Source organism: Oryza sativa, chromosome 4, assembly GCF_034140825.1.
Source record: "Oryza sativa Japonica Group chromosome 4, ASM3414082v1".
NCBI classification, from domain to species: Eukaryota; Viridiplantae; Streptophyta; class Magnoliopsida; order Poales; family Poaceae; genus Oryza; species Oryza sativa.
In genome coordinates, this window is record NC_089038.1 from 19,094,739 (window position 1) to 19,109,926 (window position 15,188).

General features: G+C 41.1%; 2 protein-coding genes and 1 long non-coding RNA gene across 3 annotated transcripts; 2 read left to right on the forward strand and 1 right to left on the reverse strand.

Moving 5' to 3' along the window:
- The first annotated feature begins 253 nt into the window (after nt 1–253).
- LOC4335639 (exocyst complex component EXO70A1) lies at nt 254–2,871 on the forward strand. The gene has a single exon (XM_015780362.3). The coding sequence runs from the start codon at nt 400–402 to the stop codon at nt 2,464–2,466; it is 2,067 nt and encodes a 688-aa protein (XP_015635848.1). The 5' UTR covers nt 254–399; the 3' UTR covers nt 2,467–2,871.
- Nucleotides 2,872–4,490: 1,619 nt separating this feature from the next.
- On the forward strand, nt 4,491–7,111 carry LOC112938602 (uncharacterized). Its single transcript, XR_003241763.2, has 3 exons — nt 4,491–4,625; nt 5,438–5,552; nt 5,866–7,111. It is a non-coding gene; the product is annotated as an uncharacterized lncRNA (long non-coding RNA).
- LOC4335640 (SNF1-related protein kinase regulatory subunit gamma-1) lies at nt 6,610–11,753 on the reverse strand. The gene is made up of 6 exons (XM_015780363.3): nt 11,360–11,753; nt 9,102–9,274; nt 8,311–8,517; nt 7,958–8,233; nt 7,284–7,447; nt 6,610–7,107 (listed from the first exon to the last, which is right to left on the reverse strand). The coding sequence occupies exons 1-6, from the start codon at nt 11,517–11,519 to the stop codon at nt 6,810–6,812; spliced, it is 1,278 nt and encodes a 425-aa protein (XP_015635849.1). The 5' UTR covers nt 11,520–11,753; the 3' UTR covers nt 6,610–6,809.
- Between the last annotated feature and the right edge of the window lie 3,435 nt (nt 11,754–15,188).

Here is a 15,188-nt window from a genome sequence, read left to right on the forward strand (position 1 = left end):
ACTTTGACTAAACTCAAAACGTCTTATAACCTGAAATGGAGGGATTACAAGATTAATGGTAAAAATAATCTTAAAGATTTGAGCCAATCTTGTTCCAAGATGTCACGGTAGGAAATCATCAAAAATCATAAGATTGGATCAGAAATCGCATGCTTTCCTTTCTTCTAGTATCATTTTTCCTCCCTTTTTATTTATTTTTTCGAACAATCCGAAATCCGATCATCATTAGCTGGTTCCCTTCCCCATATCGAGCGGCTTCCTTCTTCTTCGCTTCCTCTCCTCTCTCCGCCATTTTTCTACTGCTTTTACTGCGCCCCAAATCAACCCACCCTCCGCGGCGGCGGCGCGATTACTCCCGTGCTCGCTCACTTAACCCTAGCTCCCTCGCCGCCGCCGGCGATGTCGGCGCCGCCCGCGCCGCCCCATCCCCAGCCGGAGGAGCTGGAGGTGGCGGAGGAACCCCCCGCCGCGGCGGGAGGAGTGGGGAACGACAAGGTGCTCGCGGCGGCGCAGCACATCGTGAAGTCGCTGGCCACGTCGAAGAACGCCGCGGACGACATGATCCGCATCCTCTCCGGCTTCGACCACCGCTTCTCCTCCATCACCGCCGACCTCTTCCCCTCGCCCTTGCCGTCGTCGGGCGCCGGGCCCACCCCGCCTCCGCCTCCGCCGCCGCGGGGGGCGTTCGAGGCCGCGGAGAGGCTCATCCGGCAGTGGGACGCGACCTCGGAGCTGCTGGTGTTCGAGGGCCCCGAGGGGGACGTCGCCGACTACCTCGAGGCGGTCGACGTCGCCGTCGACCAGCTGCTCTCCGGGGTGGGGGCCGCCGCCGCCGACGCCGAGGCCGAGGCGGCGGGCGTCGTGGTGCAGCTCGCGATGGCGCGGATGGAGGAGGAGCTCCGCCACCTCATGGTCCGCCACGCGGTGCCGCTGGACGCGAGCGGGCTCTTCTGCTCGCTGCGCCGCCTCTCCCTCGAGTCCATGGACGACCTCGACACCTCCTCCGAGTTCGATCCCATCACCCCGCACAGCCTGGAGGGCGGCCCGGACACCGCTCGCAGCGCCAGCCTCGTGGGGAACCCCTTCGACGACCAGGTGTTCGACCTGGTGCGCCCTGAGGCCATTGACGATCTGCGCTCCATCGCTCAAAGGATGGACCGCGCGGGGTATGCCAGTGAGCTCGAGCAGGTCTACTGTGGCGTCCGACGTGACCTGCTCGACGAGTGCCTCGCGGTGCTCGGGGTCGAACGCCTCAGCATCGATGAAGTGCAGCGCATGGAGTGGAAGCTTCTGAATGACAAGATGAAGAAATGGGTGCATGGGGTCAAGACGGTCGTGCGTTCCCTGCTGACCGGTGAGCGCCGGATCTGTGATCAGGTGCTCGCCGTGTCTGATGAGCTGCGTGATGAGTGTTTTGTTGAATCTACCAAGGGTTGCATAATGCAGATTCTTAACTTTGGTGATGCTGTGGCGGTGTGCTCTCGCTCGCCGGAGAAGCTCTCCCGGATTCTTGACATGTATGAGGCACTTGCTGAGGTGATCCCTGAACTGAAGGAGCTGTTCTTTGGGAATTCTGGGAATGATGTAATCTGTGATTTGGAGGGGGTTCTTGAAAGGCTTGGGGACGCAGTGAAGGGCACACTTCTCGAGTTTGGGAAAGTTCTTCAGCAGGAGTCATCACGGCGGCCTATGATGGCTGGTGAGATCCACCCAATGACACGTTACGTGATGAACTATCTTCGGTTGTTGGTTGTTTACAGTGATACGCTTGACAAACTCTTGGGTGACGATTCTGCTGGAGATGTTGATCATAGTGATACGCATAGAGGTGGTGATGATGAGGAGGAGTATTTGGAGAGCTTGTCCCCACTTGGACGACATTTAGTGAAGCTGATATCTTATCTGGAGGCAAATTTGGAGGAAAAATCAAAACTGTACGAGGATGGTGCACTGCAATGCATATTTTCCATGAATAATATACTCTATATTGTCCAAAAGGTGAAGGACTCTGAACTTGGGAGGATTTTAGGTGATCACTGGATACGGAGGCGCCGTGGGAAGATTCGGCAAAATTCAAAGAACTACCTTAGGATATCATGGACTAAGGTTTTGTCTTTTCTCAAGGATGATGCACACGGCGGCAGAAGCGGAAGTGGAAGTGGTAGTGGGAATAGCTCTAGGATCAAGGAGAAATTCAAGAACTTCAACTTGGCCTTTGATGAGATATACAGGAGTCAAACGCTCTGGAAGGTACCAGATCCTCAGCTTCGTGAAGAGCTCAAGATATCTATCTCTGAAAATGTGATACCAGCATACCGTGCTTTTCTGGGAAGATATGGTAGTCTAGTGGATAGCGGAAGGAATTCAGGTAGATACATCAAATACACCCCAGAGGACTTGGAGAATCAGCTGTCTGATCTATTTGAAGGTTCACTAGGGCCTGCCAACCATTCTAGGAGAAGATAGTAGCTCCCATTTGACTAAATTTGGTGACAGGTATGCTTTTGCTACAAGGGATGCTATGTGTCCGAACTGCTGAGTCATCACATGGACTGATTGGTGCCTTTTGAGTTTAGATTGTCCCCTTGGTTATTACAATATTGTAATACTATACAAGGATCCCTTCGTTTTTCTCCATCAGATTATATGTACCAAGAAGTGATGTACATACATTGCTTTTTCAGTGTGTTCATATCCTTGCACACTTCATTTCCATGATCCAGTACCTTTGCACTTTGTAGGGTGGCCAGTTCTTGGAATAGATCAGACAAGTAATAGGCATTTGTTGCTGGAGCAATCTTATCTGGCAAGATACTGATATGAATTAAATACATTTATTGTCGATTCTGAAATAAACGTAATTTTAGTCCATCTGTAGGCTATTGCTAGGAGGTAATGATGGTCTTTTGATAATATTCTTTGAGTGTGATTCATACATCTGCATTTTGGAAAAGCTATCTCATTTTTTTAGTTATATTATAAGAAATAGCATTTTGCTATGTTTACGGGATCTGTACTCAGGGTGTTGCACATTTTAAGTTCCTTTTCTTTTTCTGATCATCTTACACAGTGTTCTTGTTCTAGCCCTCTTATTCTTATTTAAAATGAAAACTTGTTATTACCACTGTCCAGACTGGTCAACATCTAATTTCATACTACTATGTCCTTTCACGTTATCATTTGAAAAGGCTATCTAATTAATACTTGCCTTATCCCAATACTGTTCATAATTTACATTTTGCGAGTATTATTGAAGTTTCTTTGGAATGTACAGGGGAAACAAAAAGAGGAATACACATCCCTGGTCCTCATTAGTTGGATGTCAATTAGTCAGCAAAATTTACACGCGTGACAACTAAAGAATGAAATATGACCTTCTATCTAAACAGTTGCATGCTAAGTGGATTAAATTCCATGCATTTTCCAGCTCCAGAATTATGAAATGTACCACTATTAGTTGCTTATATCAAGTGGCTTTCACATCTGTGCCAAATTCAGCAGAACACTAAAAATATCCTAGTACTGATCTTCTGGTTTGAAAACGTAGTTTCTGATCTCATAAAGTTCAATAAAGTTTCTTTTTCTGTATAATCTTATATTTTTCCACTATTAATTATTATAAAACCTAATTTTTGTGCATGGAATGTCAATCCATCTTCTTCACTTTCTTGACGTTGTGAAATTTTCTGCAATTTTGCGATGTTGTGAAAAGCGTAAGACTTATAACGTTGCTTATGTATTGCAACCATAACGTGTGGCATTTCGAGTTAAGGCAAGAAGGCATGTATTGCTAGAAAATTCTCCAAGTTTAATAATAGTTGCTGTCTCTTGTATTAATGTCTACCAGAGCAAGTGTTCTAATTGATTCATTCATTTTTTTTGGGTATTTGTACCTAGTTGGAGCAACTTCTTGAACTACCTGAGTCTGAGACCATATATGACATGGACAGTAGGGATGTGCTTCATCTGTTAGTTACATAGCTTCATTCACTTGATGGACAATGGTATCTTTGTCTAGATCCATCATTGTATTGGTTTTTTTATACCTATACATAAACATTTGAGCATGGTTTTTGCAAGTTTCCTCTCTATTGTTGTAGACAAATGAACATGATGTGATTTACAATAAAGCGTGTGTGTAAGATTTACTATATTATGAAGCAGTTTGGAGAATAATAAATTATTAGTTGCAGTTGATTGGTAAGATAACTAAACATCTTCTCCATTGCGGGTTAGCTTTTCCACCTACTGTTTTATCAGTAGTACGTATGGCTAGCGGTACTCTGGTGTTGATTTTCATTGTCGTGCTGCTTGTTGCCTGCATAATTGGCAGTAATATTTGCTGAATTCTAGTGTAGCTCCCTTTTGTTTTCATGCCAATTCGCAAATCTATTTCCTTTATTCTAATATTCTGGGCAGTGTGAGTAACTTTGCAGATGACCTGCTGGCAGTTTCATTTAAGTTGTTTCACAATAATTTCATTGATGGTTGGTTGGGTAGCTTCAGAGATACTTCTTCAGATATTCTTTTTTTCCTTAGTTTGTATCTATTGTCATCTCTGCTCCTAGATAGCTAGACCTCTCTGCTGTGACTGGATCTGGACTTCGTCTGCATGCAAGAGAAAAGTAAGTACATTTACTCTTGGTTTAGAGTAAATTTCATAACACTGCATATACTTTGCACATTCTATCACAAAACTACAGATTTAAGAACTTATTTCACAAAACTACAGATTTAGTGTCTACGTTTATCACAAAACTACAGGTACTTTGCACAATACATCACAAAACTACAGATTTAAGAACTTGTTTCACAAAACTACATATTTAATATATTCATTTATCACAAAACTACAAGTTTAGTGTCTTCATTATCACAAAACTACATGTTTTAGCATTGTTAAAACCTGTAGTTTTGGAATAATGGAGACACTAAACCTGTAGTTTTGTGATAAAAGAAGACACTAAATGTGTAGTTCTGGGATAAACGAATACACTAAATCTATAGTTTTATAAAACAAATTCTTAAATATGTAGTTTTGTGATAAATTATACAAAATACCTGTAGTTTTGTGATAAAAGTAGACACTAAATCTGTAGTTTTGTGAAATAAGCTCTTAAATCTGTAGTTTTGTGATAAATTGTGCAAAATAACTGCAGTTTTGTGAAATTTACTCATTGGTTTATTTTTGGGCTTTTAATTTATGGTACTCCTACCATTCAGTCGAGCAAGCTATTTCTTCAATAATGTACCAGTAGGCATGCCACTGTGTCGCACCTATTTTTGTAGCGTTGTTTTAGTATGATGATAACAATGGCGATTTTGTAAATTTTATCAAGTGCCAGTAAGAACGTTTATTAAAATCATAGCTGTTTCATTGTTTCTGTTTTCCAGATCCATGCCATCAAGATTTGACTTTTTTTGCCATTCTTGTCAGGTCCATCATGTCTCCAAGAGTACGTTCACACAATTTTGCAGATTAGCAATGTGATACAGCTATGATGGTCCAGATCCAACTCCGCTGTACTTCAGCACGTCTTCCACAGAAGCGAGTATGTCATAGACTTCATACTCTCTGCATTAGCTACTAACGTTTTTCAAAATTTCAAATTAAGCACAATTTCTGCAAAATATCCATGTCTTGGAGACAGAAAATTGGTTAGAGCAAAACCCGGGAGTTCGCTGACAAAATGATGACACAGTCAGCGATTATATGCTGTACACAGATATATCACATTGATACCACAATTCTACAGCAGTTAGGATGCTAACTTTTAGCATTTCGGTTCTGACTCAGACAAAACAACAAATACTTAATCAAGCAGTGCAGATCCATTAATTTCAGTAATGTCATGGCGTTGACAGATGTAGTGGAAGGCAACATGGAATGCTGGAATGATCCTTGGTACTGTCAGGCACTAGAGACCGGCTCTCAATTGTGGTTGCCCATGTCTTGAGAGTGTGGGGCTAAAGAGATGTCTTAAAGAGGGAGTATTTTGTAAAGAACAAGCTTGTAAGTAATTTAAATGCTTTTTTTTTTTGCAGAAGAGACCACAAACTTGTAAGTAACTTGCTATGCTACAGGCAAAAATTTAGTTGTTCCCATGCGTACCAAAGAAAAAAAAAGCAGGTACAGCAACTTTCTCAGGAGGGGAGCAGAATTTCACTTGATACTGGATTTGTTATTTGGTAGTAGTAGCATGTTATTTCTCGCTTTTCATGTCCTTTTGTTATTTTGATGTTTGACTCACCGTTTGTTTTTGTTTTTCTCTGGTCACAGTTTCAAGACATTTAAGTGGATGAACACACTTCGGCATCCGAACTAGAATGCTTCCAATAGGCTGTAGAAACAAGGAGCCGCTTCTGTACTCCTTAACTGTTTTTTGACACTGCCAGAGATAACAGTGACTCCAGAATTCCACAGCAATTAGGATGCTGAGTTTTAGCATTTCGGTTCTGAGTTCAGGCAGCAAAAAAACTCAAATTTTGATTATGGCTGATAAGCTGAAGATGAAACCATGGAGCCAATATTCTTTAAAAGAAAAAGAAAGAAAAAAAGAAGGGAGCAATTGAACATAAGAAAGAGACGTCATTCTCATCATAAAAACATACAGAAGGGAGCTCAGATATTATTTCAAGTTATTGAATGTACACCCGTGCTATCCATTAGTCCATTAGTTGTTCCACTGCCAAAGAACTACACAAGGCAAACTGTACACTATTCCCATCCATTTGGAACCATTGTCGTAAAGGGACATAATGTACAATTTACAAGAGCACACCAGCGTGATGAAATCTCAAGGGCCGTGTCATACAGTGCTGTTTGGAGGCAGGGGAACAACACCATCGAAGAAATCCCCAAAGTAATGGCGTGGCTCGTGCACCAGCTTGGAGATTATGTCCCTCAGCGTGATGACCCCCTCGGTGTTCCCCTTGTCATCGATCACGTAGATCCTGTGGATCTTCTCCGAGTCCAGCTTCAGTATGATGTCCTTGACTTCATCATCCCTTCTGCATGTGATGACGGAGCCGAGCAACGGCGAGGCCTCGTGTTGCTCCTGAAGGTGTTGCCGGACCGCGGTAAGGAAATCCTTGGCCGTGATTGTCCTGTGGTTGGATCAAAAAGGTTAAAAGTTGCAGTTGGTTTTCCTACTTCCTACAATGCATTTGAAGTGTGTCTTGATGCATGTGGTGGGAGTGCAAGTTGAAGCACCAAGTTTTTTTTTGCATTGGTGAACAAACATGGGAAAAGAATAGGAGCAAGTGTGGTAAGAACTTCAAACCTGTAATCTTTGTATATGTTGGGGGCAGTTAGAAGATATTGGACATCTCTGATGCTGATATTGCCAATTGCTTTTGTGCCACTTGTGTCCATAACCGGGAGGCCACCAACGCCTTTTTCCCTCATCAGTTGGAAGGCTTTTAACACAGGTTGGTCTTCATTTACCTGGTTGACAACAGAGAACAGTTATAGATCTCATGTGGAAGGGAGCAGAAAAATAAGGAAAAATTGTAGATGGCGCTGTATAAGGTTTAATATTCCCCTTCTAAACCCCCAGCCCCTGTATTATACAGGTGTGTCAAAACAGTTTATTGTCGAACCTATGTAACTAGTGCCCCGAACCTGAAGATCAAATATAACATGCTTGCACAGGGAGGTTAGTTACAGGCAATTGTTTCTAGCTATTAAAGCAGCATGCTTCTAGTAAATTTTATCTTGCTTAAACCTTGTTGACACAAACAGTCGGATGGCTGTTTATACTCACCGTCGGCACGAACACATAAGAACTGTTGTGCAAGCAATGCTAATAATCGAATACAACATTTGCAATGTGCTTTTGGATACTTTTTGAACAGGAGTTTAAATTTCTCATTGTATTTACTTGAAATAAATATATGCGTATGAAGGTGCCTAACATATATTTACGAGTGAAGCCCATTGAAGTTTTGGAGGTACCTTAACGAGTTTGCATGGCTTCATGAGAGGAAGCCCCAGCTCGGAGAGTTTCTTAGTTCCCCAGCTCTCAAACCAAGGAAGTCCAACACACTCTGCAAGCATGTGCACAACGGAAGATTGCGTAATGATGTTCTCAATCTTATCTCCCCCAATGTCTACTACTGGGAGGCTCTTCATCCTGTACTTGGACAGCAGCAGCAACATGGTGAGGAATGTGTCAGATGTCTGCAGTGCCAGGAATGGCGCCCATCGGAAGCTTCCTGAGATATCGCCAACCTATGGTGGCACAGGTGGTGTCAAGAATGGATCATGGTGAATACAACTGCTTTCAACTGAGAGGAAAAGAAAATCACCTTTGTGTTCTTGTAGAATTCAGAGGAAGTGAGTGTTTCGAAAAAGCTCCCACCGACCGATGCGGTTTCATCTGATTCTGGGTCAGTGGTGGTTTCTACCCTGCCAGATGATGTCCTTCTGAATGTGAAAGAGCCTAGCCTAGATACTAGATTGGCTACTGGTGACCCTACGGCAGAACCAGCCGTGCCATTAGCTGCAGCCTCAGACTATTGTAGGAACAGAAAAAGCAACCCATGTCAGAAAGATGGGATGTTCATGAAATTCCTATAATTGTATCACCAAATATAAAATTACCTTCCCTATATCAGAGTATTTTTCTTTTAAACGAACTATTTTTGTGTTTCAATCAGATTCAAGTGTTATTTTGCAAAGAACAAGCATGTAAGTAATATCTGAAAAATGTGTTTTCATGGTTTAGCAGTTGTGAATGAATTGATGAGCAGTCCAACAAATACTAAGCCTAGATCGAGGTACTTCCCATGCATGGGTATTTGAATTCCAAAAAAAAATGAAAATGCTGTCAATACTTGAGAAAAGAAACTGAAAGCTCATTGTGAACACCATAATTAGGGTTGAATTTAATGATACATATTAAGCATGTCAGAATCTACCATGTCATTAAAGCTGGACTAGATATGATACATCAAATTCAACTAGCGTGGTATGATACTAAAATTCAACAGCGTGCACAAATATAGCATGATATGATACAACATAATATTAGACAAATATTTTTCTGAAAAAGAAACAGAGAGGAACTAAGTAGTGCTCTAGTATTAAGGTGGCTAACCTGATAGAGCAACCACATAGCAATACCAGCAAATTCCACAATGCCAATGTATTTGTCAATCCAACTAGCATCTTCTGGAGCATCAACATTTCTTATGGGTGCACTCAAAATTTTGTTTTTGGATAATATTTCAACAGTATCAGCCAGACTAGCATTTGAAGGTATCTCGATTACTGCAGAAAAAGAACATAAAAGTTGTAGCTTAAATTGATGATTAGATAATACCAAAATCATAGATTACAGGTTCTTCTTGGGAAAAAAAATGTTTATCTTTGTTAAAACTGTAGCTGTAAAAGCATTCTTTGCACAAAAAAAAAGAGGCACTCTACAGGAAACCATATTAAGTAAAAGTGTTCTACAGGAAACTATTTGAGCCTATGGTATATAGAAAGTACTCAATTCGTATTACTTGAATAATATTCCAGTAATCAATTTTGCATAATTAAACCTGACAACTTTTTGAGCCTATGATATACATGTAGTATTAGAGCATTTCAGAATAATCTCTTGGTGCATATAAGTATACTAGCCTCTTGGTGCATAATATGATGTCACAGGTCCAGCATGTTTCAGAATCAATTGTTTTTTCACATTCGCTTGAGTACAATGATTAAAAAAAATGATTTTGTGAAAGCATGTGTGACCGAAAGATGATGAAAGACTACACTTTTTCCAAAACTCAAGCAAAGCACATCTAAAATATCTGTATGGATTGGATAACAGGTTTATCGATCCCGAGATGCATGGAGATGAAATACCAAAGAGGTTGGTCTGTGAAGCCAAGAACATAAGTTCTGAAAGAAGCAAAGTGGATAGGAACTGCTTATCAGACATGGTATGCTCATAAAACTGACATTGTAACAAGATATGACCTTTTGTGGCAATTAATGAGTTCATGTCAATATATATTGATGGTTGGAAATCCATTTTGTACAAGTCAAGGTGCATTCTCCCTCATGACAAATTTCTATAGTGAAGTCAATTTTCAGGTATAAAACTTCAGATCCGTATAATGTCAATGAGTTTAATAAAAGCACACTCAATGTGGCATTGGTACAACAAACCAGTTCAGTTAACAATTTTGGAGTATGATTTTTGTTATTACCAGATGTCCAACTTAGGATTTTGAAGTTGAGGTTGCCATGTTAACATCATGTGGCCATAGAAAAATAGCTGTGAGCCGAGATAGGCAAAATGCTGACTATTGGTAAAAGCTACACCTATCTGTACAATCTGTATCGACCACCAGGAACCACCAACGAAAAGCACATTATTTAACACAGATATTAACAAGACGAAAGCCAAGGACAAGTTTAAACAGGTCCTATTTTCCCAAATAACTTTTCTGCTTAGTCTTATAGCAAAGATCACAATTAAGAAATCAGACGGTAATATGGACCCTCACCGTTCTAGAACATCTCTTGGAATCATGAGAGCGAAGTCATTTGTCAGTAAGCAGATATCTATATTTATAGAGAAGATTCCTTATATGCCATTGAATGTTCACATATTGGCACAAATAAAAAGGAAATCCAGAAAGGTTCTTCTTTAGCGTGTCTAAGAAGTGAAAAGGACCCTTCAACAAGAGCAATCACCATGCTCCCCCTGACTCAATCATACAGTTCACTGTCTAAAACCAAAAAGCTTCATCATACAGATAAGACCGAAGTCCTACAATCCCCTATTGCATTGTCACTGATTGCATAAAACAGTGCCACCCTTTTCAACCCGTCAAGAACAAAAATTGGCCAGGCTGGAGGTAGGATGTAGGCCATCGGCACTAACCCGCACGAAGGAACATTTGCTTCAGAAAAGAATGCAAATATGGCCCCAGCAACTGCACAAAGGAATGAAATGACTATATATGTAGTGGTATATATAGTAGGACAGGACACGAAAGAGACATGTCTGATGGCTCAACCCACAATAGTGACAAGATAGGTTCTAATGCTACCAGTTTAATGACTTCAATCCAATCAGGAGAAACAGCAAACGCATTCCTCAATCAGTGAACTAACTGGCTGCTGGCCGTATCAATTCCAACAAGAATTCTGAATGCCTAAATTTGTTCACCATCTATCCATCACCCCAACTGAAGAGGAACAGCACACAGTTCACTCCAAATCCACACAGAAATGGTCATGTCAGCTCAGCTCGCATCAAGAACTGATTAATCAGAGAGTAGCAGCAGCAGCAGAGGCCATGGCAAGGTCAGCGAGGAGCAAAGTAGGAAGAAGAGGCGTTAGTAAGTTACCTACCTTGCGAGCCAAGGGGGCGGGGGAAGGAGGCGACGGCGATGTCCTCGAAGCAGGAGTTGAGCTTCTCGGACGGCGACAGCTGCGGCTCCGCCACCTCCCACAGGTCCTCCACCCTGTGCCCGATCTCCGCCTCCGGGCTCCGCGGGCTCTCCATCTCCATTGATCCCCTCCTCCTCCTCCTCCTCCTCCTCCTCTTCTTGGCCTTTCTCCCTCCCAACAACTCGCTCTTCTCCCAACAACAATTGCCACTGCTCCTTGTCCTTGGCCTCGATTAATACTGCTGCTGCTGCTGCGCTTTGCTGCGCGTCTTGTTCTTGTCTGCGCGTGGTTGCAAATGCAGAGGAGGGTGGAAGTGGAAGTGGATGATGACGACGACGACGAAAGGCGAAATGCTGATCCGACCGCGAGGAGGTGGGGCCCGCATGTCAGCCGACGCGGCGCGCGTCGGCTACGGACACTAACGTCCTGGGGACGGTTTTGGCGTGGGGCCCACTCGTCATTGAGGGTGGGTAGAAGTGGGGTGGGTGTGGCAGTTGTGTTCTGGGCTTTATTAAAGAAAACCGCAGCCGGGGCATGACGTGGCGGCGGCTTCGGTGGTTTTTCCAGCGAAGTCCACGGTAGGTGCACACATGTCGTCGTACGGTGGTCCAATGACTGGTGGGCCCAGTACTTTGGCGGGACCCACGTCGTCTATACGTCTCAGCGTGCGATCTGATCGATCTCGTGTGATTTTAATTCCCGGGGATCCGGTGAACTGAGCTGGCGGGCGGCGTGTAGAAGCTGCAAAATGCTAGAGGCACAAGAAAACTGGAGTTTTTTTTTTGGAGCTACAAGAAAAGTGCTTGCTGCAAGGTTAGAGACACATTTCAGTTTGTTACAAGGGTAGCAAATAAAATTATCAAAAAAAAAAACAACTCTATGAATACCCTAACATAATATATTAAGGAATGTTATAGAGATGATACCTAGCATGGGCGAGACAGCGGAACATGTTAGCCTGATACATTAGTAATGTATAAATTGTAGTGGCATGCCACATTAGAAAACTACTCGGCCCGTCACTCCGATCCGGTTACACTATTGCAATCAAGTCTACTTGAAACGTCACTTGATTGGTGCACCTAGGTCAAAAACCCATCCCCGGATAGGATAAATGGCCCTCTCATCTTGTCTTTTTGCCCTTTTTAAGCTTGATGCATTTTGATCCAGCTGCACCGACTGTACAAGTGAAGTTACAGCCGGATTAAAGTAGGTGGCTTAGTTGTCTGCTAAGGTGATATAGTGCTCCAATGCACATGTTGATATGTCATGCTAACATATCCCGTAGTCGTCTCGTCATGCCGGATATCACCTCTATGTCATGTTGGCTCCAGGGGTTAGTAATGTTAAGGTGTCCATAAAGTTATAATTTTGGGATAATCTTCTTTGCTGTTTTTATAGCAAATTGAAATAGGCCATAAATATTACAGCAACTCGATAGGTCACAATTTTTTGGGAAAATTCTTATCACAACATCAATTTTGATAAGGATTTGCTGGACTTTAGTCATGTGGAAATTCATACAATTTTCTAGTCACCTAAAATTGCACGTAGCAATTATACCCCTATATAATGTGCATTTTTAGTTTATTTTATATGGTTTCAAAGTGGTGTTCTATGCAAGTCTGGGTACTTGTATAGTTTGTGATTTTTTTTACTAGTTATATAATTTTGTTGGATGTTTTAGTTACAGTAATCATTGTTCAACCTTTAATTTCCGTCCAAGGATGAGAAAAATGACTAGATCTTTTTTTAAAAAAGAAAAATAGTTGCTCAAAATCCTGTTGTCATATGATTAAACGTAAGGAACTTAATTAACGTATAAACATATCTATGTTACACAATTTTTTCGTTGAATACCGGTTATTATTCTATAATAAACTTTACAGAGTTTCATATTGATCACAAAATACTGTTTTAACTGTTTCAGTAGTAGGCCGGACATATGCTTGATTTACTTGTTATTATAATCAAAAGCCCGTGTGTAAACAACTTTGGTAGTATAACTTTTTTCAAGGGACGAATGATATGTGCACGAGATAATTTATGTTAAGAAAGACAAATATCTCATATCTGCATCCTCATCTCGGCAGATTAGAGCAAATGGGCCCACCTGCATCGTCATCGGCAGTGCCTAATGCTTATCCGTTTGTCCCCCCAATCTTCCAGAGACAAAAGAGATGTTTGTTTAACTCTTCTTATCTCTCTGTTATATATAAAAAAAAACCCTTCTTATCTCTCGCGCTCATTAATTCAAGATCGGACGGCCAGTATGATTTCCCATAGCTGTGGATGTTTACTCTTTTTTTTTTCGAAACAGTTGTACTCTTTTTGTTCGCGAAACAGTTGTTGATGTTACGTTGACTTGTACGGCTTCCGTTCGGGGATTGATCGATCTCAGGGCCTGTTTTGTTTCCAGGGACTTATTTTAAGTCCCTGTCACATCGGATGTTTAGACACTAATTTAGAGTATTAAACATACATTAATTTCAAAACCCATTCCATAACCTTGGACTAATTCGCGAGACGAATCTTTTGAGTCTAATTACGCCATGATTTTGACAATGTGATGCTACAGTAAACTTTTGATAATTATGGATTAATTAGGCTTAAAAAGTTCGTCTCGCGGATTAGCTCTCATTTATAAAATTAGTTTTTTTACTAGTCTATGTTTAATACTCCAAATTAGCGTCCAAACATCCGATGTGACATGGGCTAAAAAGTTTTAGCCCCATCTAAACACCCCCTCAGCCACACGATTTTGAACCGACAGTGCAGATGTTACTACCTCCGTTCTAAAATAGTGGTCGCTTTGACTTTTTTCTTGTAACGTTTGACTATTCATCTTACTTGAAAAATTAGTGCAAATATAAAAAATGACAAATCATACTTAAAGTGCTTTTGATAATAAAGCAAGTCACAAACAAAATAAATAACAATTCTATAATTTTTTTAATAAGACAAATGATCAAAAGTTACAAACAAAAACTGAAAGCGACAAGTATTTTGGGACGGAGGTAATACTGCTCTGCGTAGGTTACTGTAGCCTTCTAGAAATGCTCACAACGCATGCATTCTCATCCCTATGAACATACACAAAACTATAACTTAACCTCGGACAGGTTAGTTATACCATAAAGAAAGGGCCCTTTGATTCATATGACTGAGAAATGATTTGTATAGGATTTAAATTCCTATAGATTTTTTCCTACATGTTCCTTTGATTCATAGGAAGGAAAGAAAACTTTTCATAGGATTGTATTCCTATGCTTTGCATTTCATAGGAAATATAGTAAGAGGTGTGACCTCTTTGTGAATCTTCCTTTATTTTTCCCATAGCATGTTTGCTCATTCCTAGGATTTGAGAAACCTGCTACTTCAATTCCTGTGTTTTTCATATCCTGTGAATCAAAGGGGTCCTTAACCAGTTAAGCTATGCTCCATTTCGCAGCTCCATCGTTAGCCTATTAGCCACGATCAAAATTTCAATTTTAGAACTTAGTTTTAGAATTAAGAGTAAGTTTAACAAAACTACAGGTATTTTGCACAAATTATCACAAAACTACAGATTTAAGAGCTTGTTTCACAAAACTATAGATACCTTGCACAATCTATCGCAAAACTATATATTTAAGAACTTGTTTCACAAAACTATAGATTTAGTGTATTCGTTTATCACATAACTACAATTTTGGTGTCTTCATTTATCACAAAACTACAGGTTTAGTGTCTCTATTATCACAAAACTACGATAATAATAGACACTAAACCTGTAATTTTGTGATAAATA

Bases quoted from the DNA above. Each gene is read 5' to 3' on its own strand.
- LOC4335639 (XM_015780362.3), top strand. From the start codon at position 400: ATGTCGGCGCCGCCCGCGCCGCCCCATCCCCAGCCGGAGGAGCTGGAG.
- LOC4335640 (XM_015780363.3), bottom strand. From the start codon at position 11,519: ATGGAGATGGAGAGCCCGCGGAGCCCGGAGGCGGAGATCGGGCACAGG. The intron at 8,518-9,101 runs GTTAGCCACCTT...TTCCTACAATAG, and splicing joins CTATGTGGTTGCTCTATCAG to TCTGAGGCTGCAGCTAATGG. The intron at 7,448-7,957 runs GTACCTCCAAAA...GTTGTCAACCAG, and splicing joins AGCCATGCAAACTCGTTAAG to GTAAATGAAGACCAACCTGT.